The following is a 27,703-nucleotide window of genomic DNA, read 5'->3' on the forward strand; positions in this document are numbered from 1 at the left end:
GACAGCGAGAGAGGGAACACAAGCAGGGGGAGTGGGAGAGGAAGAAGCAGGCTTCCCGCCGAGCAGGGAGCCTGATGCGGGGCTCGATCCCAGGACCCCGGGATCATGACCTGAGCCAAAGGCAGTCGCTCAACCAACTGAGCCACCCAGGCGCCCCTCTCAGGAGCTTTTTTTCCCTGCAAGCTATCGGTACAGCCTTGGAGGACCAGGGTGAAAATGGTGGCCTCCCAATCTCTGCCCGGAGGAGCTGAGAACTCGGGGCCCCGCTCCTCAGTGCGCCCCCAGAGAAAAGCAGTCACTCCCCTGTCCCCGGTCCTGCTCCACACAGAATCCAAGTGTCCGCACCTCCAACCCTGGTTCTTGGTAAAGCCCTGTCTACAGGGTGGTTGGAGGCCAGGGGCTTCCTGACAGTGACGCTCATGAGCTGTGAGGAGACATTTGCTGCCCATGTTCATCTAAACCATTCCACATGCCTGGGGGTTCATCCAGTGTGCAGACCTATAAAACTGTCCCCAAGTGTTCTAGGCATGAAGGAGGAATGACTCCCCAGACGAGAACAGCCCTTTGCTGTTCACATGTCACACCATGACGACCTTCCTCCAGGCCTCTCAAACCACGCTTGGTCTCCAGAGCGCTGAAACACACAGTGGTGGGCAGGGCCAGCAGGTGCAGAGGCCAGGTGGCCAGGCCGGTCCTCCTGCGAGCCTGGGAGTCCCCCAGCCACGCCCACAGCTCCCTTCCACTCAGGCTTTCGGCGCCCAAGGCGGGGCTGGTGCAGATCAGAAGGGAGCCGCTAGGGAAGCAAGAGGGACCCAGGAGATGGTGCTGAAGCCCCAGGGCCTTCCAGCAGTGCCCCCTGACGCCCGTGGCTCTCCCAGCATGCCTGGGAGGGGCTGCTGGGTGCAGAAGAGCAGAATCACAGCATCAGTGTCTTGTGTGCAAAGACATCGGTTCTTTGGCAAAATGCACACACGCGCGCACACACACGCACGCGCACACGCACACACAAGCATGCGCGCACACAAGCACGCGCATGCAAACACGCACACGCACACACGCACGCTTGTGCACACACGCGCGCGCACACACACATGCATACACACACACACAGATTTAGTTCGGGTGGGTCCCATACAGACAGCGGCCTCGCAGCAGCTGGGGATCTGTGAGGGGCTCGACGGGCATTCCCAGGGGGCAGACGCTAGGTCAGCATTGGGTCTGAGCAAGCACACCCCTGAAGCGCGAACACAGGAAACAACAGAGATGCCAGGCCCCCAGCAGCTGCTCTTCCCTGCGTGGAAGGGCAGGGACCCGCCCTCCCCCTTCCTCTCCTCGGAGCCTGCCGCGGGGGTGGCCAGGCCCTCCTTTGCTGCGCATGAGCACTGGTGCGGGGAGTGTCTGCAGAGGGCTGTGGAACTTGGATCCCAGGTACCAATCTCTTGTCTTTACTTGCTTCTGACGACTTCTCTTTGCTTGGCCTCATTTTTCCAGACGGATTCACTGGCATTTTCTCATTATCTATCAAATCCGTGGCAAAGGGAATCTTTGAGGCCACCTGGGAAAACACAAGATGTTTCTAGGAATCCGAGGGGACACTGCCGTTCACACAAAGCGCGCGCCCGGGGGGCACTGGGCTCGTCCTTCCTCTGTGAGGAGGCGCATCAGTGGCTGTCCTGAGGAGGCCACGCTCCACCCACTCCCGCCTCAGGCTCGGCCGGCCACTGGCTGTGGGAGGGCAGGGGGGCAGGGCGCAGAGGTGCCGGGCACGGGGATGCCAGGTGGGCCTGGAAGGTGACCCCTGCCCGAAGTTCTGTTCCTCACAACAGACAGAAAACACACTACGATGGGCCCCAAGTCTCTCCAGTGGACGCCACTATATTTTCGATTGCTGAGTTTCAAGCTAATGCGTAAGCACTCCTCCACAACTGACAAGGGGGGGGGGAAGGAGGAGTCGGGTCCTTGCAGAGCCTGTGTCATAAAGTCACGGCTCTTAGATCAATGACATCACGAACCCGCACAAATAAATGTTGAAACCCAAGAGAAGTACTTCAAAGTTGACTTTTTTGTATACAGCACACTGTGATTCCAAGTGAAAACCTGCAGCATCCACGGGACCGCAGGTGGAGAGGGGTGAGAGATCTCGAACTTTCCCCCCACTTTCAGGGATGAAGTCTGAGAACCAGACTGATCTCTTCCCACCTCAGGGAGCTTTAGACCTGTGTGTGTGTGTGTGTGTGTGTGTGCGCACACACCCACCTGTGTGCTTACACCTGTGCCTACGTGCACCTGTGTCAGTACCTGTGTGTACATGTAACTGTGTGCTCCTGTCAGTACTTGTCTGTGCCTGTCCCTGCATATCTCTGTGCGCACCTGTGCCCGCGCACCTGTGCCCGCGTATGTGTGTCCATATACCCGAGTGCACCTGTGTGTGCGCACCTGTGCCCGTGTATCTGTGTGTGCGCGCATCTGTGCCCGCGTCTCTGTGCGCGCGCACCTGTGCCCGTGTATCTCTGTGTGCATGTACCTGAATGCGCCTGTCTGCACCTGTGTGTATTTGTGCTTCTGTCTGCACGTGCCCGTCTACCTCTGTGCGTGAGCACCTGTGCCCATCTATCTCTGTGTGCATGTACCTGAATGCGCCTATGTCTGCACCTGTATTTGTGCTTCTGTCTGCACGTGTCTGTGTATCTCTGCGCGCGCGCACCTGTGCCCGTCTATCTCTGTGTGCATGTACCTGAATGCGCCTTTGTCTGCACCTGTGTGTATTTGTGCTTCTGTCTGCATGTGTCTCTGAGGAGGCATGCCCCTTAGGGTGTCAGAAAGTTGGGCAGAGGGGAAGACAGGGCACGTGCAGGGATGGGGAGGGGAAGGTGAGGCAGGTGCTGAACACCTCCTACCAGGGGCTCCTCCAGCTGGAGTCTGGTGGGATCAATGTAGCGCTTACCTAGACTGTGCCTGCAACGGTCTCTGCTGCCATGGCACCTCTAAGTGGATTACCAGGGCCTGTCTGGTCATCACATGCCTGAGCCTTAGAAGACGCTTAATACCACAGGCGGGGGGAGGGGGGCAGGCAGAGGGGAGGGCGGGAGCTGGCCCACTTTTACATAATGAGGACTCTCCTAAACATTATTCCAACAGGAAGAGAAGAACACATGTAAATTTAGTAGGTGTTTTTTAAAGTCAGACATGCAACTTAATTTTTTTTTTTAGTATAAAGGTACATTACTTGGAAAGAAGTTCCCAGCTACATTTTACTATCTGTACAAAACACAGAGGAGGAAGACTTCCCAGACACCCAGTCCTCTGCTGAGAGCAAGGACCAGGGGCAGGGTGGGAAACAAGGTGAGTGGGTGGCGCCCTGTTGTGTCCCGCGTCCTGCTGGCCACAGCCCTTCTGCGCAGGGACAGAGCCTGATGCAGCCATTTGTTGGGGAGGACACGCGGGGCTGGCTTTCACTGGTACACAGTCACCTTGCAGAGGACAGTGCAATCCACAGACGTGTGTCTCTGTGTGCCGGTGTTTGTGATCGGACTGCTGCTATCAAAGCACAAATTACCAAAAGCTCAAAGAAATTCGCATTTTTAACTTAAAGAGCTACTTCCCCATGCTGTAGCAACCGCTGTCCCCACAGTCTGTCCCACGCGGCCCTGCTGAGTGGCTGGTTGATGGCGTCACCCCCACAGCTCCCAAGCAGGCTGAGCCTCCATCCTGCTGACCACTGTCAGCTTTCCCCTTCTGGGGACTGCCCCTTGCCCACTTTTCTATTGGATTCTTTAATTTAAAAAAGTCTATTTGTAGTCATTCATCACAGATAGTAACCTTATGTCTCAAAACATGTTACAAATAGGTTCCTGTATCTTTTGAATTTATGGTATTTTAGTCCATCTAGAAATTTCAGTTTTAGGAAGTTAAAATTTTTTATTTTTTGTTTCAGAGCTTCTGTATTTCCTATTTGATTTATGAAATTTTGTGTCATTCCAGGTTATACAAATACTCTGAAGTTTTCATGCTATAAAATACAACGGTGATTGTGTACAGTACCTCCATGTAGTTTACAAATTATACATCACAGGATACCCTTCTTCTTGCAGAGTATCAAGGAAGTCATATTTCCAACTAGAACTAATTCCAACCAGAACTAACCACATGCAAGAAGTTAGCTCCAGCGATCCCACGTCTGGGTGCACCCCCAAGGACTGAACGCAGGGACTGGAACAAACGTTTGCACCCCGTGTTCCCAGCAGCATGGTTCACAGCTGGAAGGGGCCTGAGCCTCCACATGGAGGAAGGGAGGAAGGGAGGAAGGGAGGAGGGTCTCAGCCCTGCGAGGAGCAGCCCCGAGGGCCTGATGCCGAGTGAGAGAAGCCAGACACGGAAGGACCAGCACCGCGTGCCCCACCTTCGTGAGGTCCCCGGGGCGGCACCGTCAGAGACGGAGACGAGACGGTGGGCGCCAGGGCGGGGGAGGGGATGGGGACCGAGCTTCCGTCTGGGAGGATGAGAGTCGCGGGGCTGGAGGGTGGGGCTGGCTGCACAACACGGGGAATGTGCTGGACGCCGCTGAGCTGGGTGCTTGGTGGGGGAGAGCTCACGTGCGTGGTGTGTATTTTACCAGAATCTTACAAACAGGAGCATACTGCAGCACACCAGCCGACAGCCTCCACAATTACAAGGGCGCCTTACTACAACTCTGAGAACAGGGCCAAGGCCCGCCACCCGCCGGGCCATGGTCTCAATGACCCCCTCTGCGTAATGGGAGGGGGTCCCGGCAGCCAGCAGAGGAGAGGTGCACCCAGGACCTTGGCGTGGACGGGCAAGGAGCTGTGCTGTGGGGCTGTGTGCACTGGGCACCTGACTCTCAATGGTGCACCCTCCATCGAGGGCCCCTTGCTGGGTCCGTCCCATTCAGCATCCAGGGCAGGCGGAAGGGGAATCGGGCTGATGGGCAGCAGGCAAGACCTGGCACAGGCGACCGTGAATCCTGTGTGTCTGGCCTGAGAAGCCAGAGGCTGGCTGAGGAGGGAGCCTGGCGGTGGATGATGGCACCAGGACATTCCTGGCCAGCAGGGGGTTGGGAGCCCAGGAACCTGTGCACATCTAGGAGCCAGGGAACCTTCCAGAGCTGCTGCGTGTGCTCCGAGGACTCACGGAAGAGTGGAGGCCCGGCAGGCAAGGGCAGAGCAGCTGCAAAGGCCCTGTGGCAGAGAAGAGGGTCTAGGCAGGACGACAAGTAGAATCCAGGAGGCCCTGGAGGGCAGGCGGGGGCAGGCTGGCAGCCATGAGCTGAGCGGCCTGACGGGGAGGGCTGGGACTGGAGAGACCTGGACGGCGGTGGGGGGGCGTCGAGAGGGGGAGGTCGGTCGAGACCATGAGGCCTGGCTGCCAGGGACAGAGCCAGTCTTGGGGACGCCTGACCCAAGGAGGACAAGAACAGCTTCTCGCTAGGCCTGACAATGAGGTGGTCAGGGGAGACCCCGGGACAGAGGGGCTGGTGGGGGCAAAGAGCACATGTCCCTCCAGGAGCTGGGGGCACCAGCGACACTCACTGCAGAATGCTGCCCAGCCTGAACCCTGGGCTCGGGTTTCGGGGGGAGGCTCGTGGAGGGAAGGGCCCTGGGCGGGGCTGGGAAGGGACAGCTGGGCCTGTGCAGAGTCCTGTCTCCAGGCAGGACCTGGGTCTGGGTGACAATGGGGCGCAGGCACGGGGCCAGGAGCGGAACCAGCGGTCTCAGGGCCAGGGGAGGGCAGGGGAAGAGCGAAGCCTGGTCTGGCAGCACATGGGAGCGCTGGGCAGGGACTGGCTGGTGGGCTGAAAGTATTTATTTCCTAATTGCTCTTTGCGGCAGTCCTGTATCGTGGCCGTGCTGAGTCCTGATCCTTGAAGGATATGTATTAAGTGCATGCAGGTGAAATGACAGGACGTGTGGGTTTGCTCTAACTCGCTCAGCTGTAGGGGGCACGGGGGGAGGGTCTGCAGAGCCCTGCGGGGGACACCCAGCCCTTGCACCACCCTCCTCCATCTCGCATGCTTGGAAATTCCCGCAAATGCTTTCAAGTGTGTTGTAGCCCCAGCAAGGTGAGAGCCTCCTGTGCGGGCGAGGACGCAGCGGGGAAGCGGCCCCGCGGGCAGGTGCCTGTCAGCACCAACACAAGCACACCCTGTGCAGGAGGTCAGTGGCTGGGGGCTTGCTCCTGGCTCAGCTCCCACAGCTCACGGAACCCTCACCTCCTCACCCACCTTGGGCTGGCTGCCCGCACGTGCGGCAATGCTCCACTCAGGAGCCCACAGCCAAACTCCATCCTGACACCAGGAGTGGAGGGTGGCGCAGGCCCCCCAGGCAGAGGGCTCGGTCCCTCAGGGCCAGGCTGCCCCCTACGCTGCTGGCTGACCGGCAACCAAGCAGGGCTCCCACCACCCCGTGGGGTCGATGACTCGCCAGAGTGGCTCACGGAACTCAGAGACACAGCTGCTCACACGCACTGACTCAACACAGAGGCTGTGACTCAGGAACAGCTTCCGGAAGAGCCGCACAGGACGAGGTGCTGGGCAGGCTGCAGAGCCACACACCCTCTCTGGTGACTAGCCACGTGGCGAGGCTACATAGGGCCCACCCTGCATCCCTAGTCCGCATAAACTCAGCTGTGCTCCCCGGGGCTCATTGTGAATAACAAGACACGCCACCACCCCAGGTCCCACGGGGTTTTACAGCCGTGTGGGGATAAGGGACAAACGTATTTCTCATTAGGCCATGGCATGCTCTCATAGACCAGCGTGCGTCTCGTTGGCTCTCTCAACCTGGGCTGTTTTAACTCGTAAGGATTTCTTCCAGACACTGGAGCCAGTAGGTAGCACGCCAACTCATCTCCCCGCGGCCAGAGGGGTAACCTGAAATTGGGATACAGTTTACTTAGAGCCACCCCATCTCCTGGCATTTAAATTGTTTCCAGTTTTTTGCTATAATAAAGCTCTGAAGGCATTCTTAAGAATGTCTACCTGTGCAAGTCTTGTTCCTAAAGTGGCGAAACACGGATTTTGAATGTTTACATGACAGAGGGGACACAGGACGCACACCATGAAGACACGGGGCACAGAACACGTGGCCCACGACACAGGGGGCAGAGGACAGCCCACCCCCAGCGAGGGGTCAAGGTAGGGCGGGGAGTACGGTCTCCTCCCAAGCCACCGTGGCTTTGCTGCTGCTCTAACAGTTTGCAGAGAACACAAGGGGTTTGGGTCCAGAACGTGTGTGAGAGAACCAACTGCTCTCCTGTCTCCTTCGTAAGAAGCTCAGGTGAGGGAATGAGCCAACGGATTCCATGGGAAAGGCACAGTCCCTGCCCCGCCTGGCACTCTGAGGACCTGGGGTCCCAACCACACTGGCTTCCAAAATGTGTGTGTCCTCCCATAATTCTGCACATGGATAAAAAGGCTCCACTGTCTTTTTTTTTTTTTTTTTAGGGTAACAAACCATTGCTTTGTTTAAATGGACAAAGGCAACATGGGCACCGTGAGGTGGCCAGATCATTCCATTCCTGACAGGAAGGTGCCAGTGGGTCCCCCTGCTGCAGACCAGAGCCCGCCTGGCGGACGGCAGGCACAAGTGTGCGGGAACGCCTCTGCAGGCCTCCCAGGGTCCCCCAGGAATGGCCCGGCCACCAAGGGGGAGCAGCATCGCAAACAGGGACCAAGGTGGATGGGCGCCATAACCCGGGTACGCCGCGCAGAAAGAAAGCACATCCCTTCCGTGGTTTCTCACCCCAGACGCGAAAGCTCAGCCCAGTCCTAGAAGCCACCCGACAACGTAACTGATCTGCACACTTGGAAGCGCACGGCGGGCGGACACACGACCAGGGGAGGCTGTCCTGGACGGCCCGGCGAATCCGGCCACCCTCCCGTGAACAGCAGGTCTGTGCTGGGGGGGAACGGGGGGGGTCGTGGACAAAGTGACTCCTCCGTGTGCCACAGCGGCCTCCTCACAGAGGGCAGCAGCACAGACGCAGGATGGCGGGACGGTGCTGGTGTGAGCAGGCGCCGTACCCTCCAGGACAGGCTCACAGGGGAGGGGAGCTGGCGTGCTCAGCAGGCAGGCCACCCTGGACGCCGGGGTTCAGACCCGTGGGGGGCTGGGGAGACACAGGGGAGACGCGTGGCACTCAGGGTGGAGTGTGCCCCACACGACCTGGGAGCTGGCATGCAGGAACAGAGGGGATGGCCACGCAGCCCGCCGCCCTGGCCCCCAGGCTGAGACCATGGCCCAGGAGACCCAGAGAGACACCGTGGCACGCCTCAGCCTCGGGGTGGGGGCGCTTGTTTCGCCCCGGCCCTGCTGGCCGGAGACCCGACTCCTCGCACGGGAAGGACGCAGGCCCATCAGAGGGCCCGCAGAAGGTGGCTGGGCTGCTTGCTGTCTGGCCTCGGGCTTCGTCGGCTCAGTGGGGACCGCAGTGCCCCCAGCACTGGACAGTACGCCTCCCACTGGCCCCCTCATACCAGACTCCGCCGCGGAGGCAGGGGCTTGCTTGGCGCCTCCTCCGCCATCCTCCTGGGCCGGGTTCGCTCCCTGCACTCCCGCAGCGCTCGTTCATCTCTGGGCGGGGGGACATGCAGCTCATTAGCGCCCCAAGCAGAGCCCCTTCCCAAGCCCCTTCCCGGCCCTCCCCACAGGCAGACGGGCACTGCTTGTCTGCTCCTGTCCCGCGGCTTCATGCCAGGGGACCAGCAGGGGCACCAGGACCCTGCCCCAGAGAAGATGGCCGGGCTCTGGCTGTCGGTTCGGGCGTCAGAGGCCTTCAGAGGTCCCCAGGAGACGTGAGGGCATCCTTGACAAGTCAATGTCCTCTTAGCTGCTTGAGTTTCACTTTTAACAGTGAGCCTCCTCTGTCCCCCAAATCCCCTCCGCCGGGGCACCGCCATGCTCCCGGCACGGCCTGCCCTGCACCACGGTGACCTCCCCGCCCCTGCACCACGGTGACCTCCCTGCCCCTGCACTATGACCTCCCCGCCCCTGCACCACGGTGACCTCCCCGCCCCTGCACCGTGACCTCCTTGCAACAGTATCCACTAGACTCACTGCCCGCAGCACAAGGTGAGGCTGCAACACCAGATGCTTGCGGAATTTCTGAACATAAAAACCCACCCCTGGCTCAGCTGTGGTTGCAGCTCTGGGGATGGGATGGGGTCCCAGCAAATCCTCACTGGCCCTGGGCTTCACCCTTGGCACACTCCGGAGTCCCCAGCCTTGCTCCCCTGCAAGACTGCTCCTGTGCCCTCCCCCGAGGCTGCTGCGCCCCTACCCCCAGCTGAGCCGGGCTCTCTGCTCCCCACCACTCAACACTCCAAATCCAGTGGTGACTCTGCACGACCTCACCCCTCGCTGCGCCTCCGGACACAGGGCTCCATCTGAGCGTGAAATGGGATGGAAAGGACCCACCCTTTGACAGGCACAGGGGTGACATTCTGAGCTGGCTTGACGGGGGTCCACAGGCTGTGCTGAGTCCAAGCCACAGGACAGGACTCTGCACACGGTCACCAAGGAGGCCAAGGAACGTCATCTCGGCAGAGAAACCGAGAAGAGAGCGTTCTCCTGGCCTTGACATTCAAGAGCTTCCTCCCACGGAGGGGTGCGGCATCCTGGCCGCCCCCGAGCCGGCCATGCTGTGTCGGGGAGGCAGACTTCCTGCCCCTACATCCCGCTGTGGCCAGAGCTTCCCCAAGCACCAGCGCCCTGCACACCCTCCGTGCACCGTCCCGATCGCGAGCTGGGCCGGGGGTGGGCACTGAGCAGGACTCACGCTGACACAGGGCAGAGATGCTTGTCTACGGGGTCCACACAGGCCGGTGCTGGGGCGGCCACTGTCAGGAAACGCCATCAAGAAAGGGGCCAAAGTGAGGGAGGAGGGGGACCCGCCTGCAGCAAGGAAAGGGCGCATCACAGTGAGAGGCGAGCCCAGGCGCGCCCCCCGGGCAGCGTCAAGCCCGGGCCTTTGCCCCAGAAGGGTTCCATCACTAGCTCGGACGCTGATGTGCCCTGCGAAGCAACAGGACCTCCCGCCCTGGAGCCTGCACTCCAGCCAAGGGCCTCTTTGGGGGTCCTCGGGGGGATGGCCTGAGCTCAGGCTGCCTGGCACCTGTGGCCAGTGACCAGCGTGACCCTGCCGGGATGGCCAGGACTCCAGGTGCAAGCCCAGAGCACACCCCCAAGTGTCAGCCACACGTGGGATGCATCCCTGCCATGCGGATGACAGCCCAGGGCTGGGAACATTGTGAGCCCTGACAGTTCTGAGGGCCTGAGCTCTCCCTCCTTTCACCGAAGGGACCGGACCCCACTGCACAGCATGTCTGGTTTGGGGACGGGGAGCAGGTGCACTGCTGACACATTGCGTTTGCCAGCAAGTCTGTCCCCATCAGGGTCCTGAGAGAAAATACACTCACACGGGATGATTTCAGGATGGAGGAGGGTTTATTCACATGGGCAGCGGCGGACAGCCCCCAGGGACAGAGCAGGAGCCCAGTGCTGGGGCAGGGGCTGCAGCCGCCCCAAGCCCCAGGAGGAGGGACCCAGGCTGACTCATAGGGAGGCATGGGGGGGATAAAGACTCTGCCCTCCCTCTCCCCCTCCTCTCCAACCTCCTGCTGGGGCCGCCCACTGGCCAGACCCAGTCAGAAGGAGAGGGGCACTGGGGTGCTGGGGATGCGGTCCATGCTGGACGGCCTCCCAGGGCCCAGAGCACAGTGGAGACGGGTAGTCGGCGGAGCTGGAGGACAGAGGCGGCCAGGAGGGCAGGCCCCAGCCAGGCTCCTGGGGGGCAGACCAAAGCCGCCGCATCCAGCAACACGGCCGAGGCGGGGCAAGAGTGAACCGTCTCTGTGCGTACATCTGTAGCCCGTACCTTTCCTTAGAAAAGACTTGTGAGCCAGGTGATTAGAAGGAGGGGAAGGGAGGGTTAAGGAAGAGTAAGAAATCAGAGAAAAAGAGGAAAGAAGGCAGGCGGGGTGGAGAGGACATGGAGCAATGACGGCCCAAGGCCTGTGCCCACACCTGCCTGAGACCAAGCCAGACAAAGAGCAAAAACCAACCCTTCCCCAGAAAAGTCACAGCCAGCAGGCCTGGCCCCAGATGCCCGTGCAAGCAGGGGCATCCGGTAAGGCCTTGACGCAGCCCTGCCGATGAGCACTCACCGTCTCCGCTGCTCCATCACCACCTGCTTCTCCCAGTGCTCCCAGATGGCCACAGCCCTGCTCTCCTGGGTCCTCCTGGTGGGGAGCCCCACGAGCTGCGATGGTACCAGGGCAGGCAGGATGCTCCTGATGGAGGGCATCTTCCTTCTACAATCACAGCCCCTGTGATGCACACTCACCCTCAGATGGCCCACGCAAGAACACAACATGCAACATGTACAAGCAAGGCCAATGGGGACAGACGGCACGACAGGAGTGCCCTCCCAGGGCCCCACAGCCCGGGGCTCCTGCTCCAAAGGCTGCAGGCTGGCTCCAAGTCCGAGACAACAGTGGCCTCACAGGGAGCTCGGGACAGGCCGGCGGGCACACAGCAGGACAAGCCCCCGTCCCTGTTCAGGAGGAGTCCCAACTGAGGGACGGCAGGGAGGGAGGGGTTTCTGCATGGCAGGCGTGGAACAGGCCGGGCGGAGAATGTCAATGCCATGTCACAGCCAGGCACCTGTCTTCTGTGCCTCCGCTACTTCCAAGGTTATCATCCACTAATCAGACTTTACAGAATTTCTAAGCCTTGGAACCGGTGAAAGAACAGTATGATAAACCCCTGAACACCTTTCCCACGGTAAATGCAAGGTTTCCATCTGCTTCTCAGTACGGCCCGGCCCCTGGCCTCTCAGACTCACTCTTCCAAACAGCCCCTCCACGAAGCTGGACCCCCACCGATACACTGGACACGTGTCCCTGCCATCCACAGAGCTGAGCTGTGTGGCACCGGGAACCAGAGTAACCACGAGGCTTCTGTGCACCCCCAGGGGCCAATTCCTGTCCCCCTGGAATGGCTTCACCCCCCTGTGAACGTACGATCTGTATTCACCAGTAAGTATTCTCTTTGCATTGATGTCCACAGACACATGCGTGCACACACACACGCACACAGAGAGGGCTTGTTTTTCTCTTGCGTAATCTCCCCCCGAGGGGTCCATGCTCTGGGCAACCACAATCCTAAGCCAGGCTTAGCGTGCACTGCCCCATTAAAGCTATAGGCAGGCACAGCCTCATGTCTGAGAAGATAATTGCAAAATAATATTACGACTTTGGAAAGATCAAGGAAATACAGCATGGCTTCTAAATCTCACCTGAGCACATGTCTTGGGCTGGAATGTTCTTTCTCCTTCATGTTTAACGCTGCCCTGAGATTTGGAGGCAATTCCATCGCTAAGAGCTAGTTTTCAAGCACTTCTGCGTGTTCATGCTCAATGATCTCCTGCCTCAGCTTCCAGAAGCACTTGATTTCTTCCTCAGCCGGCCAGTCTTCTGAGGAATCCGTGGACTTTCTCAGTTCACTCAGGTCTAGCTTCTCAACAGGCTGGAAAAAGATTGCCTTTTCTTTTAACAACCCCTTTTGATCCTGGGAGTTAATGGCATCTTCATAGGCAGTTTCTTCCTCAGATAAATACAAGGGCTGTGGCAGCTCACTTAGATTCATCATTGTAACTGGTGAAATCACTAGTAGGATAAACTGTTGTTATAGCAGACTGGATTCCACACCAGCTCTCCAGAATCAAACCCCTTGACCAGCTCCCCCTGCAGAGAAGGCCTGGGGGGAAACAGGTTCTCTCTGCAGAGAAGGCCTGGGGGGGCGGGCAGGCTCCCTCTGCAGAGAAGGCCTGTGGGGGGACAGGCTCCTTCTGCAGAGAAGACCTGGGGGGGAGGGCAGGCTCTCTCTGTAGAGAAGGCCTGGGGCAGGGGGACAGGCTTTCTATGCAGAGAGGCTTGGTGGGGGGACCAGGTTCTCTTTGCAGAGAAGGCCTGGTGGGGGGACAATCTCCCACTGCAGAGAAGGCCTGGGTGGGGGCAGGCTCCTTCTGCAGAGAAGGTTGGGCATGTGGATAGGCTCCCTCTGCAGAGAAGGCCTGGTGGCAGGATAGGCCTCTGTACAGAAAAGGCCTGGTCGGGGAACAGGCTCCCTACAGGCTCCCTCTGCGGAGAAGGCCTGGGGGGGTGGGGCGGGACAGGCTCTCTCTGCAGAGAAGGCCTGGGCATGGGGGGGGCGGGGGGGTGCTATAGGTCTCTCTGCAGAGACGGTCTGGTGGGGGGAGGGCAGGCTCTCTCTGTAGAGAGGGCCTGGGGAGGGGGGCGGACATAGGCTCTCTCTACAGAGAAGGCCTGGTGGGGGGCAGGCTCCCTCTACAGAGAAGGTTGGGGGTGTGGATAGGCTCCCTCTGCAGAGAAGGTCTGGTGGGGGGCAGGTTCCCTCTGCAGAGAACGCCTGGGTGGGGGCAGGCTCCCTCTGCAGAGAAGGCCTGGTGGGGGGCAGGTTCCCTCTGCAGAGAAGGCCTGTGGGGGGACAGGCTCCTTCTGCAGAGAAGACCTGGGGGGGAGGGCAGGCTCTCTCTGTAGAGAAGGCCTGGGGCAGGGGGACAGGCTTTCTATGCAGAGAGGCCTGGTGGGGGGACCAGGTTCTCTCTGCAGAGAAGGCCTGGTGGGGGGACAATCTCCCACTGCAGAGAAGGCCTGGGTGGGGGCAGGCTCCCACTGCAGAGAAGGCCTGGGGGGCGCAGTCTCCCTCTTCAGAGATAGCCTGGAGGGGGCAGGGACAGGCTCCCTCTGTCCCAAGGCCCTCACACTCCATATAAATCTATGCAAATAAACTTTTGTTTCCCCCCACCCTAGATCTTTTAATATCTTTATTTCTAATCAAGTTTTGGCCCATATGCCTCCTGTTTTTCTTTGGCAATACTTTTGATGACTTTAAACACTTGTATCTCTAGGTAAATTACCCGAAAGAAAATTGGCCAGGAATATTCTTGCCTTTAGGACTAGGCTCAAATGTCCCCTCATCAACAGACTAGCTCTGGACGAGTAACCCCCACCTCCTGCAGCACCACCCCCCACCCCCAGGACAGAATTAGGTCACAGGTCATGCTGACATAGACTCCTTCTTGGCTTTGGGTTTCTGAGTGATGGCACTGGATTCTGAACCATAATTAAGAGATGAAGCTAGTATACTCTTTGGGAAACATGGAGATTCATGATTCACAGTAACAGGTAGGCAGTAGACAGAACAGATGCGTGACTGACCGCTGGTGCGGTCACATGCCCTTGGCCTTCACCATTTCAGAGCCTGCTGGCCTCAATTCCTGCCCCCAGTTGCATGCGTGTGCCTGGGCATTTCCTCTGGCATGTGAAGGCAGCCTGCAGGGCTGGAGAGCTGTGTGCCCACCCCAGGGGAAAAGCCCTCGACTCAACCAAGCGCTGCTGCCACGTCACGCACGCCCTACCCCCTCGCTGTGCTGGGAGTAACTCTGGGGCCTGAGTTCAGCAGTGGCCCTTGACAAATGTCACCTTGTAAATCCTGGTCCTGAACCGGTCAATGCAGGTGGCACCTGCGAGGCGAAGCGTGACCGCTGGAGGCCCAGTGGTGCTTCACCTGCTTCACCAGCACCCAGCAGGACCAAGCGCTGGCGTCCAGGGCGTACCTGCCCCTCTTCTCCCCTGCGCTGGCTTCCTCCTTTCCCCATCCCCCCTGCTCAGCCCCAACGCTGCCGCCTGGGATCTCATTCCCCATCACTTACTGGGCCTTGACTCCTGAATCGGGAGCTGCTTCTGGGGGACACAAACTAAGACACTTGCGAGTACAATCAGTGTTTCAAAGTGGGCGTTCTGGGGCCGTTTATTTGGATTTGGGAGAAAGATGATTTAAGCACAGCAGCACATTCTAATCACTTTGGAGGCCCCTTACGTTTACTGAGGTAGACTTAATTATTTACACGCTTCGATTAGACCACGTATATAACTATCGTGGCTGTTTCCAATACAGGTATTTTATTAATTCTAGAAGTTATATTTTAAGTAGTAAAAATTTAGATATTCTGAAGTAAATTTTTGGAATACTTACTTTTTTGTGAGCATTCAATTACAATTCTCTTTTATCTCCACTTTGTCTAAGTGTGACTAGGTGCTCACTCAGGAGCATGTGGGAATGCCTGGCTGGATGGTCCGTGCGTTGAAAACATGGGATCAAGTGTTTAGTGAGCACCCACCAAAACAGGAAAAAGTAGTGGTCTGAAGGACCAGGTCATTCCTGAAACAGGTGCCTGATGGCGGCTTGGTGGTGAGAACGGTTTCATTTGATTTATCCCAGTGAATTTCTACCAAAATCCACACTAGACAGGCTCTATGCTGGGCACTGAGAATGCAAACCAATGGGCACAGAACCAGGAAAGGGTATGGAGCTCTGACGGGTGGACAAAGACACCTGGACACGGTGTGAGTCCAGCAGAGGACGTGCGAGGCCTTGTGACGTCACTGAGGAGGAGACAGCCTCCCCGGTCCTGGCTGTAAAAACCACTAACTTCAGTTCTAATGCAGTTTGTTGTAGTAATTGTCCCACAAACCTCAAGAAGTTAAATCTTGGGGGGCAGAGTGCTGGGCAGCTTAGATCTGCAGGGAGGCCAGGAGAGAGCCCAGTCCCTTCTGCACCACGAGCGGAGCGGGGAGCTCCAGAGGGCAGTGTCTCGGGTTCACATTCCCTGTGTGAGGTCACATTCCCTGCGCGAGAGAGGAAAAACCCAGAACTACACACACTGTTCCGTGGAATCAAATGAATCAAACAAAGAGAGAATACTGTTTGCGCATTAAAGAAAAAAAAAAGACCTTTTTGAGAATTTTGGGTAAATGATAGGACAGATGTCTGAGATTTGCTTTGAAAAAAGCCTGCAGGGAAGGCAGATTGCACAGATTAAGACCAGGCTAGTTACAAAAGTAAATAAATAATATAAAACGAATAGAAGCAGCAATAACAGCCCTCTGGCAAAAATCTGAGAATTTTTTAAAAAAATTTAAAAATAAAAGAATACAAAGTTGCTATATTATCTAACACGCTTCTTGACAATGACAAAAAAAAAAAAAAAAAAAACAAAACCCTAAAAGGCATGTAAAGAAAAGGAACCTGTGACCCATACTCAGGAAATAAGCAGTCACTAGAATCTATCCTTGAGTTGGCTCAGATATCAGAGCAAGCAGACAACAACTTCAAAGCACTCACAAATATGTTCAAAGGAATGCAGAAAACCATGTTTAAATAATTAAAGACAAACACGGTAAAATGACTCAACAAGTATAGAATGTCAACAAAAACAGAAATTATAAGAAGGAACCAAATAGCAGTTCTAGAGTTGAAGTTACAAAGTCCGGGATGAAAAATGCACCAGAGGGACCCAACAGCAGATACATACGAGACGGCAGAAGAGACAAGTGACGGTCTGCTGGCCGGAGCGAAGAACGATGAAATCAGGAGTCTGCGGAGGCCTGTGGAACAGCAGCACGTACGCTGACCCGCGGGAGTGCAGCGAGAGCCCCAGAGAACGAGGCGGCGAGCAGAGCGCTACGTGAGGACACCGTGCAAACATGCCCGGCTTGGCGGCAGACATCAGTGTAACTTCCCGGACGTTCACAACCAAGTAAGATAAGCCAAAGGCAATCACACTTAGAAACATCAAAACCACTGAAAGACAAAGAAAAGGATCTTGAAAACAGCACGAGAGAAACAAGGCGATGACATACAAGGGGACAGCGAGAGCAGCTTCCAGCCAAAACAGTGGAGGCCGGACGACAGGGAACATGTTCAGAGGGCCAAAAAGTCCTGTGGATCAAGTGCCCTGATCTACCCAAACTGTCCTGCAGAAACACAGATGAAATGAAGATATTCCCATCTGATGCAGGAAGAGTGGTTCACCTGAACTGGACTGCAGCAATTACTAAAATGAATTCGTAACTGAAAACCTTCCCCACCACACACGCAACCTCAGGACCAGCTGACAACCACTGCACTAAATGAATGAGTTTAATGGTAAAAGACAGAATCTGTGAATTCCAAGACAAGTTAACAGGAAGTAATGCAAACTGGAACAAAGAGAAAAGTGCATGGGAAAAGAATAGCTCATTTGAGGCACATGGGACAGAATCAAAATCCCAACATCATGTGACTGGAGGCCCAGGAGGAGAGGAGAACAAGAAAGAAGCCAGACCTACAGAAATAACATCGACAGCCAGGGATTTTCCAAATCTGACTAAAGACATCAATAAACAGATTCCAGAAGCTCATGAAGCCCCCAAAAAAATAAATACAAAGAAAGCTACACCCAGGCACATCACAGGTGAACTGCTGAAAATTAAACATGAAGAGAGGAATTTTCAGCAGCCAGACAAAAGAGATACATCCCTTTTAAAAGAAAAGCAGTGAGACTGACAGCTGACTTTTCAACAGAGGTTAGAAGCCAGAAGACAATAAAGACATTTTTTTTAAAAAGATTTTATTTATTTAATTGACAGAGAGAGACACAGCAAGAGAGGGAACACAAGCAGGGGGAGTGGGAGAGGGAGAGGCAGGTTTCCTGCTGAGCAGAGAGCCTGATGCGGGGCTCAATCCCAGGACCCTGGGATCATGACCTGAGCCGAAGGCAGACACCCAACGACTGAGCCACCCAGGTGCCGTAATAAAGACATTTTTAAATGAAATCTGAGTTCCTATACTCAGCCAAATATTCTTCAAAAATGATGGAACAGTAAATATGCTTTTTTAGAAAATCAAACTTGGGAATAATTCATTACCAAAAAACTAAATGACAACACAAAGAGAGATCTTCAAGCCAAGATGGTCATCCCAGATGGAAGCAGGGAACTTCAAAAAACGAAGGGTAAAGATGTAAGAAAATATAAATAAATACTGACAAAATAAATAAATGTATCTGCTGGATTTATAGCAAGACATAAAAGCAAAATCTATGAAAACAATAGCGCAGAGGTAGGGAGGAGGCAATGGGAAGAGCACTCACTTCTGCAGAGAGTCATCGGTCAAGGACATGCACAGGGTGTCTAGAGAACCACTAAGTAACGCTACACGTGGTACAGTGAGGGGATTCTGCTAGTTTGCAGAAACTGGGCAAGACAGAAATGAAGAGCAGGCAGAAACTAGAGGGGGAACAACAGCTTCAAGAAGAGAAAGACACAAAGCGCATAGTATCTGTATGGCTTTCTGCACCGCACAGGGCAGCTGTAACAGACAGAAACCACACGGTTGTAGTGACTTGCAGTGCCAGAGGACAGCCTACAGAGCTACCAGAGCAGCTAAAAAGTGAAGGGTGGACTCCAGAAAGAAGAGGGCTGCAGAGTGGAGCCTTCTGTCTCCGTGCACATGTTCTGTGTGCAAATCCGTGGCACAGTCCTGAACTTCCCACGCATTGGACAGGCTGTGAGCAGCATGGCCATAGCTACTGCCCACCGCCAGAGTTCCGAGTCTATCTCAGTCCTTTCAACTTAACTACCTATTTTTAAAAAACCAACACTCTAAAGAGGACTGTAACAGAATCCAGAATCTCTACAATGTATCTATCACAATGTCCTAGATATAATCCAAAAAATTATTAAAGGAAAAATATGTTTATATCAAATGGAAAAATAACTCTCAGTAGAAAAATAGGAACTATTAAAATATGAAAATTCTAAAACTGAAAACACAGTATCTGAAAAAAAACTACTAGGCAATGTTCACAGCCAATCGGAGATGATAGGAAAGACTCATAAACTTGAAGATGTTTATCTATCTTCTCTGAAGAGCAGAAAAATGACCTTTAAGATGTACAGAAGGTCAGTGATCTGTGGGACAATAACAAAAGTTCCAAGAAATAGGTAAAAAAAGAAAAGAGGAGCAGAAAAATATTTGAAGGCTTAATGACCAAAATATGTCCCAAATTTGGCAAGAGATGTGAATTTAAAAATTGAATAAATTCAACAAACTCCAAGGAGGATAAATACAAGGAAAGCCACAGCTAGGTACCTCCTAGTCAAACTGTTGAAAAGCAAAGGTACAGAGAAATCTTGAAAGTAACCAGAGCCAATCAACATAGTTCATAAAGAAGAACAAAGAATGAATGATCTCTGACACCTGGGGTCAGTGGAACTTCTTTAAAGTCCTAGATGAAAAAAATCCAACCCATATTTCTAGATCAGCAATATCCCTTAAGAATTAAGGCAAAATAGGGGCGCCTGGGTGGCTCAGTCGGTCGGGCAGCCGACTCCTGGTTTCAGCTCAGATCATGACCTTGGGCTCCCTGCTCAGTAGAGAGTCTGCTTGTCTCCCTCTCCTCTGCCCCCCCCCTCGTTTGTGCAAATGCACATGCATGCTTTCTCTCTGTCCCTTATTAAGTAAATAAATCTTTAAAAAAATAAAAACAAAAATTAAAAAGGCAGAGATTGTCTGACCAGATAAAAAGTGAACCCAAATAGATCCTACAATACTAGCAATATATTGTAAATACAGACAGGTTGGAAGTAAAAGAATGAAAAACATATACCATGCAAAGAGTAAGCAGAAGGCTGGAGTGGCCACACTAATACATAACGAATGGCCAATAAGCATGTGACAGAGTTCTATCACTGGCCATCAGAGAAACGCACATGAAAACCACAATGCAGTACCACTACACACACCAGAGTAACAAAAATAACAATATAAAAATCCCAAATTTCTATTCAACCAATAACACAAGATCAAAATACATAAAGCAAAAGCTGACAGATCTAAAATGAAAGGCAGACAAATGCACATAGTTCAAGACTTTAACACAGTCCTTCAGGCACTGACAAAATAAACAGACAAAAAAGGATGTAGATGATCTGAACGCGCTATGATTAAGGAACTTGACCTATTAACTCAATGCACAGAACATCACATCAAGTAACAACTTGGGTATACACAAGCTTCTCTAGTGCACCAGGTGATGTTTACCAGACAGAATGTATCCTGAGCCAGAGAGCACACCTGAACAAGCTTCAAATAACCAAAATTACACAGTACATGTGGCATTAAATTAGCATTCAACAGAAGGAAGAGAACTAGAAAATCTCCCATTGTGTGTAAGTGAAGCAAAACACAAAGAGCCCATGGGTCACAGTACATTTGAGAATATTTTGAGCTGAGTGACAATAAAGATGCTGCATGTTGAGGTTTGTGGGCACAGCCAAGGCAGCACTAGGGGGAAATCATAGTTGGGACTGCATAGTTTAGGAAAGAAAGGTTTAAAATCAGTGATCTAAGGGGGCGCCTGGGTGGCTCAGTCAGTTAAGCGTCTGCCTTCGGCTCAGGTCATGATCCCAGGGTCCTGGGATGGAGCCCCGCATCGGGCTCCCTGCTCAGCGGGGAGTCTGCTTCTCCCTCTCCCTCTGTCTCTACCCCTGCTTCTGCTCCCTCTCTCTCTCTCAAATAAATAAAGGCTTTTTTAAAAAAAATCAGTGATCTAAGCCTCCAACTCAATTGGTTAGAAAAAGAACAGCAAATCAAACCTAAAAAAACAAAGATAGTAAAGAGCAGAAATCTGTGAGACAAACAGATGCAGAACAGAGAACATCGTCTTCTGTTTCCTCCTCCTCATTATTTAGAGCAGGGAAAATGAATAAAAATGAAGGCACTACACTTATACACATCCCCATGGATAAACCCCAACAGCACGGTGCTGAGCCAAAACTGCATATCACCAGGAATTCATACTGGTTATGATTCAACTTATGAAAAGTTCAAAAGGAGGGCCCTTTAAACATGCACTGCTAGGGAGCCGTCAGCGGCCAAGCTCTCCAGGAAAGCAGGGGGAGGGTGAGCCCGGACCCTCAGGCTCCCAGGGAGGGAGGGACAAAGGAGAGATCATGACCAGAGCAGCACTGAGGCCTACTTTCCGGAAGCTGTGCACTGGCTCCAAAGCCCTTCATTTTTATTATTTCTTACCCTATGTTTATGTGCCACTCCTTCTATGTAGAATATCCATTACAACATTAACGGCTCTTGAGAGGTGTGCTATCTGAGAGCCCGGGAAGGAGGAAGCAGAAGGGATGATTTAAGTACAAGCCAGCTCGCCCCCTATGACTTGCCTTATGTTCCCATTTACAGGTTCCATGAACTTAAAAAGGCAGCATTTTAAAACCAGCTTTTATTTTATTGTTGAACACTTACCCAGCTCCACAGGTAACATTCTGATAGGATTTCTTTCTAAAAGCAAAGTTTTCAAATGCCTTTAAAATAAAACAAAAAATATATAATTTAAAAAGCAGAAAATGAAATGACCATCCCAAAATATACCATCAAATTTCTTCCTTTGCTGCCTCTTTAAGGGGACACCGTCAATGCAGGCACACACGCTTGCTGTCACACGTGTGGCCCACGGATGTCTGCAAACGTGGCCCCCGGGCTCAGCAGTGGGCCAGGACCGCTTTCTCAGCACAATGACACTCAAGGCCAGGTTATTCTCTGTTGGGGGGGCTGTCCTGCACCTGTGGGATGTCCAGCAGCATCCTGGTCTCTACCCACCAGTCCAATAGGACCCCCCTCCCCACGCCATGACAACCATGAAATGTCCCAGCATTGCCAAATCTCCACTGGGGGCAACACTGCCCCACAGGGGGACTGGTGCTCCGACTGCTGATCTCCAGCGTTTCCTGAGGCGTGCAGTGAGGGATCCAGCATTCTGACATGCCCTGTGAGCAAGTTTCCTTGGTCAAAATGCTTGGAAGCCTTCTGCTGCACTGCACACCCACCCTGCTGGGGGTGAATAATTCGTAGTGAAGGGTTCTGGGAAGTCTCAGACCATGGCAAGGAGGGATAAGGGGTGTTTCTCCATGTCTTTGACTCCAGATCCCTTCCCTACTAACACCTAGTAACATCTCCTATAAAATCTCCCACAAAAATATACCGCGGATAGGATACAAGGTGCCCACTAAAAAGTAACTAACTGAATGATATGGAAAAATGAATATATCGTGTTAAACTCTATCTTGCCCCCTTTACCCTATTCTGCTTCTTTTTTTTTTTTTTTTTAAAGATTTTGTTTATTTATTTGAGAGAGAATGAGAGAGAGAGAGCACGAGAGGGAAGAGGGTCAGAGGGAGAAGCAGACTCCCCGCCGAGCAGGGAGCCCGAGGCGGGACTCGATCCCGGGACTCCAGGATCATGACCTGAGCCGAAGGCCGTCGCTTAACCAACTGAGCCACCCAGGCGCCCTATTCTGCTTCTTTTGTTTTTCACATTTAATTCTTAAGACTGTATCATGCACTAAGGATCAATTTTTTTCTCCTTTACCTTTTAGGGACCACCAGCTGAAATCTGGTATAAAAAAACACAAATACCGTATTTCTAGCCCACAGGATGGGCGTCCGGGCAGAGGGCAGGGCCCCTCCCACCCTGGCCACTCTGTATCTGCATCACCCTGGGCCTCCCAGGACTTTGGGAGAATTGTTGAATCCACTGTGCTGTTTCATCTCCAGGGACAGGTCTGCCAGCCAGCACACCCCACCACAGCAGAGAGTGGGTCGGCGGGCCGGGCATGCAGGGATGCTGACCGTGTGGGGCTGGCTGCCTGCCACAGGGGGGAAGACCTCACAAGCCCCTGGGGAAAAGCCCCCAGCTGCCTTCTCCTCTATCGCTGACCTCAGCAGCCCCAGGAAACCAGCAGGGGGGCCGAGTGGCTGGAGTGGGGTCCAAGCCGTGCCCCCCAGCTTCAACCCTCCTTCCCCAAAGGAAGAGAGGAGCAGCTGAGCACACGTACAAGTCCCAGAAATGAATCAACACTGTGGGGGGAGGGAGGCCATCTCAAGCCTCATTTCACCTTCGAAGGTGAAAAAAACAAAATCCAACATCACAACGGACCAGGGTCCCCAGGATTTGAAAGGAAAAAGACAATTTCACAGACATACAATTGAGAGTTCTATTATTCCAGCTAAATTAAGTTTAATTTTTGGATTGGCAACCCCAAAGGAAAATGAGATTACTTGAGGATTAGCAATTTTCTTTCCATTTACTCCCTTGGATTTTCCTTTTTCTTTGAAATTTTAAAGGAACAGACTTTATAGATTAAACTTTTCTTGATGTACACAAAGGTGAATTATTTCAACGTTGTCACTTCAACTACTGCTTTTTGGTTCAGCCCCTTTTAGTTGTGTAATACAAAAAACAGGCCAGGGATGGGTGAGCGCTTGCTCTGCATAAGGTGGACAGAGGCTGCAGACTGGGCGGCGGGTGGGCAGGTGCCCTGGACTTCCCCCAACGGCAGGTCCTGTCGGTCAGGCCGTCCCCACCCACCGGCGTGCTGGCCTAGGGGTCCACTGTAGTGGGCGGAGACCACGGGAACCAACCATCCACCAGAAAGCATAGCAGGGCAATGATCTGTTTGAATATTCTCGTGCACACTTTGAATAATAAATTGATAAATGTTGACCCCATAAATCCTATCAGTAATCCACTGGTTATGTCAGCGACTTCCCACTGGACATACACATTCACGAGCTGAGTCACAGCTGCTGGCTTAAGGAGGCATATATACTGACGTACGCATGTTCTCACTCTCTCTGCTCACAAGCTCACCCGTCCAAGACAATGCGGGGGGAGAACATTAACACTGGCATTGCTTTAATTAGGCTTTTTGGAAAGTTTAAGGCTTTTAATAAGCCCATAATTACTTAACATTTCTGATTAATGTGTTTCAGCTCTTCAGCAAGCTGATCTAATTTTAATGATATAATGGGCCATAAATCACATGCAAAATTATATCTTAAACAATACTAAGCAGGGGGCTTTGACTGGCAAAATCAAAACTGGAGGACTTATTTTATAGGAAAGAGCAGTGCTTGGGGAGTGGGCTTTTGTTTATTTACCCTTTGAGTAGCAATCCGTCTCCTGGGCTGTATGAGCGCCACAACTTATGGACAGAAAGCACTAAATCATCCTCAACACAGAAGATGAGGACTTTGGGAAGAACAAAGCCTTCCCAGCCCACCTGAACCACAAGCTCAGAAGTCTCAAGAGGCCGTCAACCTGGATGGGACAAGGCGGGCGCAGGTCCAGGGAAGGCTCGGCCACCTGCCACACAGCCCTGTTTGGGGCCAAGGACACGGTTCTGTGCGTCCAGTGGTACAACTCACGGCAGGCGATGTGCTCTGCAGACCCCAACAACCCCAGGAGCTCCAGGAAGGCGGCTCCCGGCTCTGATTCCCCCCGCCAGAGACCCCAGCTTAGCATCAGAAATCAGCTGCTTCCTTGCAGAGCCTGAAAAGGCACAAATAATGCACAGAGATTTTCTCTCACTGTGACATGTGACAAAATACTCACTTCGTACAAATTACTCTGAACAACAGTGAGCTACGGGTCAGGCCAGTGAAGGGCCTTATACAGACCTCCAGTCTGTTGCTTCACGGCGGCCACACGGCTCTCTGCAGACACAGTTGCTCATGTGGGAACAAGAGGTTGCCCTTGGATAACTGTCTTCCTCCCACGCCCTACATCCAACCCGAAACCCACGGGCTCTCAAGTGCCCTGCAGCTCTGTGTTGTCAGCTTTGCCCAGGCCGCTGCCTCCTCACCAGCGGCCCACTACCCTCTCCTTACAGAGTGAACTCAAAGCCACGTCGAGTTCCACCCCTCTCCATTCAAACCCTCCGTGACTCCCAAGCTCTTTCAAAATGATGCCCAACACTGCAAGCCCGGCCTGCAAGGGTGGCCACCGGTCCCTCCTGGGTCCCGGCACACAGCCCCCCTCGCCATCCCCCACATCTGCCCCATGCACACCCCCATGGCCTGTGTGTGTTCTCCTCTGCCCAGGAGGCACTCACGTTAAAGGGGATCCTACAGTGTTTACCAGAAGGGTTTCAAAAGGTCGGGACACACTGACAGGGAGGGATGGGGAACTGGAGGCGCTGAGGTCAGGACAGGAGGTGGGGCTCTTCCGAGGAGGCCGGCTGACCCTGGGCTGCCGGCCAGGGCCACGTGAGGAGGAGGGAGGCACGGCATTTGTCCCAGACGTGGGGGTGCCAGGAAACCCCGGGATCAGAGAGGTGGGAATGTGGCCAATAACAGGCATTCCTTACTTTGGGGTTTCCAGCTTTTCCAAAATGGAAAGCATTCCTTGTTATTTATCAGAAACTAATAGGTACCTGCAGGGCCTCAGGAGCAGAGAGGCTGGTTGTAGGTCATCAGCCACATGCCCAACCCTTCCGGCAGCTTCGCATGATGAGAGTCAGAGCTGGAACCGGGTGTTGCGAAAACCTCACTGTTGGCCCCGCAAAGGCACTGTGGCTACTGGCATTCTTTGTGCTATTAAATATCCTACATTATAACTATAGTTATGTGCATTTGGTATATTCAGCCACCGCATCTATTAGCTGGCTTTAAAAATAGCATTAAATGCTTCTACACTGAAATCAAAATTCAATCAGGAGTTGGAGCTAAGCAGAAAAAGAACAGGCACTCACACATTTTAACACATGATGGTTTCTTAAAATCTGGAAATACAAACATACAACTTACTTGTGAGACCCAATCCCAGAAGGAAGAGCTCTAATTCTGTTATAGCGGAGGTCCAGCCAAGTGAGGTTTGGCAGTAACTGGAAGAAATCTTTAGGAATCTCACAGAGGGCATTTCTTTGAAGATGCAATCGCTTCCAGGGAAAAGAAACAAGAATGTCTTGTCAACTACACTTTAAAACATGATACATCCTAGAGCATTTCCAGAAGAACCACGGGCTTTTGCACTCATACATATCAAGTGAAAAGAAAGCCCATATCTTACTCTTAGATAGGTTAAACAGCAGACAGGAGTCACAGAGGAAGGTACCAGGGTCCCTTGCCCAGCTTTTGGGGCTGGAGCGTGACTCCCGGGCTGGCCCCGCGGCTCCCTCATGGCTGACGGCTCAGCCTCCACTGCTGCACACCACATTTTCTCTGCAAATACCCTTAACACCAGACCGACTCCCCAAGCGTTTCTGTCCCTCTCCTCCTTCCTGGGCCCCACACTCAGTGCCTCTCGGGCTCCGCTGGGCCTGCCCCTTCCCTAGCGCCCGTCACAGGCAGCCCGCGGTAACTCTGGTCAGTGGACAAACGGCAAGAGCCGAGTCTGGTCCCAGGGACTCGTCCCAAGCCTAGAGTTCAAGGAAACTAAAGGACAGGCGCAATAGCTGTCTGCCTCGGCCCGTGGCTGCTGACCCCGGTTACCGTCAGTAGCTCCACAGAAGCCATCCGCTGTCGTGAGGTGTATGAGGGAGGGAAGGTCCACGTCAGCACGCGTGGCACTGACTCCAGCCGTGTAAAAGGTACACGCGTGAGTCCACAGTCACAGCAGGACACGATTATGGGGAAATTTTTTTTAAGTAGGCTCCATGCCGAGCGTGGAGCCCAACGCGGGGCCTGAATCCACAACCCCAAGATCAAGACCTGAGCAGAAATCAAGAATCAGATGCTCAGGGGCACCTGGGTGGCTCAGTTGGTTAAGCGACTGCCTTCGGCTCAGGTCATGATCCCGGAGTCCTGGGATCGAGTCCCACATCGGGCTCCCTGCTCGGCAGGGAGTCTGCTTCTCCCTCTGACCCTCCCCCCTCTCATGTGCTCTCTCTCTCTCTCTCTCAAATAAATACATAAAATCTTTAAAAAAAAAAAAAAAGAGTCAGACGCTCAATTGACTGAGCCCCCAGGCGCCCCCGATGCTGGACCTGCTGCGATATTGTTTCTGCGCTACTCTGCGTGTCGCACAAGCATATTCAACATCTCTAACGACTGAGACGGCAGAGCATGGATGTTAAGAACACTGGCCCAGAAGCCAGACTTCCTGGGTTCAAATCTAGATTTGGAAACCTTATGAGCTGTGTGACTCTGAGCAGGCTCCCAAACCTCCCTGGGCTTCAGTGTCCCCACTGTAAATGGGGTCACGGGACCCACCTGCCACCGTAACTGAGGAGCACTGAGTGCAGCCCAGCGCTGCCAGCTGCTCCATCGGCCACAGCATCACGACTCCCAGCTCACCTCCAATACCATCCGCCGAGCCCCTTCTTGGGGTAGGGCAGGGGCTCTACCGGCGCATGGAAAGTGAAATCTCCAGCCAGCCGAGGTGCGGCCAGTCACGCTGCTGGCCGTGGGCATTTTCTGGGACAAGGTCGGGCAATTATGCACGCACAGCGCGTGCGCACCCCGACATGGAATGGCTCTTGGCCTTGGCTGCAGCGTGGGCTCCAAACTTCTCAGGCCTCCTCTCTCTCGGGGCAAGCTGGCTCTAGTGCTCAGCTCTGAAACCACAGATCCCAGATGCCAGAAAAGGCGGGAAGAGGCCACGCTGCTCTTTGCAAAGGGCTGTTCCCGTCAACGGCAAGGGGACTGCACCACAGAAGCCCACCCTTCCTCTTGGGTCCAGTGGGGCTGCGCGAAGACGGCCCTCCTGTGCTCCAGGAGTGCACCGGTCTCTGGACGTGCGACTGGTGACTCCAGAGATCGCTGCTTTATCTGCACACGTACCTGTAACCCACAGCGCCGAGCAGCCACCTCACTCCATGCTTGGTTGCCATGGTAATAACATTTATAGTCACATCTCTGTTTTCGGAGAGGCATGAAGAGTTATGATGCTTCTTTATTAAGCCTGAACAACAGTTTTAGAATTTTCTCCTTCTTCCTTTATGTGTGGAGGTCCCATAAATCTCAGGACGTGTTGGAGTCCTTGTTCACAGT

The 27,703-nt window shown here is 53.8% G+C and overlaps 1 protein-coding gene across 1 annotated transcript in view; it reads right to left on the minus strand.

The window, feature by feature from the left end:
- LRRC27 (leucine rich repeat containing 27) overlaps positions 1–27,703 on the minus strand; it is a 41,851-nt gene that overhangs the window by 13,092 nt on the left and 1,056 nt on the right. The window contains 7 exon segments of the mRNA XM_088020107.1: positions 1,443–1,555; positions 8,492–8,588; positions 11,180–11,326; positions 12,313–12,682; positions 15,574–15,708; positions 21,180–21,238; positions 25,520–25,650. Coding sequence (XP_087876233.1) covers positions 1,443–1,555; positions 8,492–8,588; positions 11,180–11,326; positions 12,313–12,682; positions 15,574–15,708; positions 21,180–21,238; positions 25,520–25,650 — 1,052 coding nt within the window.

Source organism: Eumetopias jubatus, unplaced genomic scaffold (assembly GCF_037043125.1).
Source record: "Eumetopias jubatus isolate StellerSeaLion01/CBP00866 unplaced genomic scaffold, mEumJub1_p1.0 scaffold_17, whole genome shotgun sequence".
Taxonomy (NCBI): domain Eukaryota; kingdom Metazoa; phylum Chordata; class Mammalia; order Carnivora; family Otariidae; genus Eumetopias; species Eumetopias jubatus.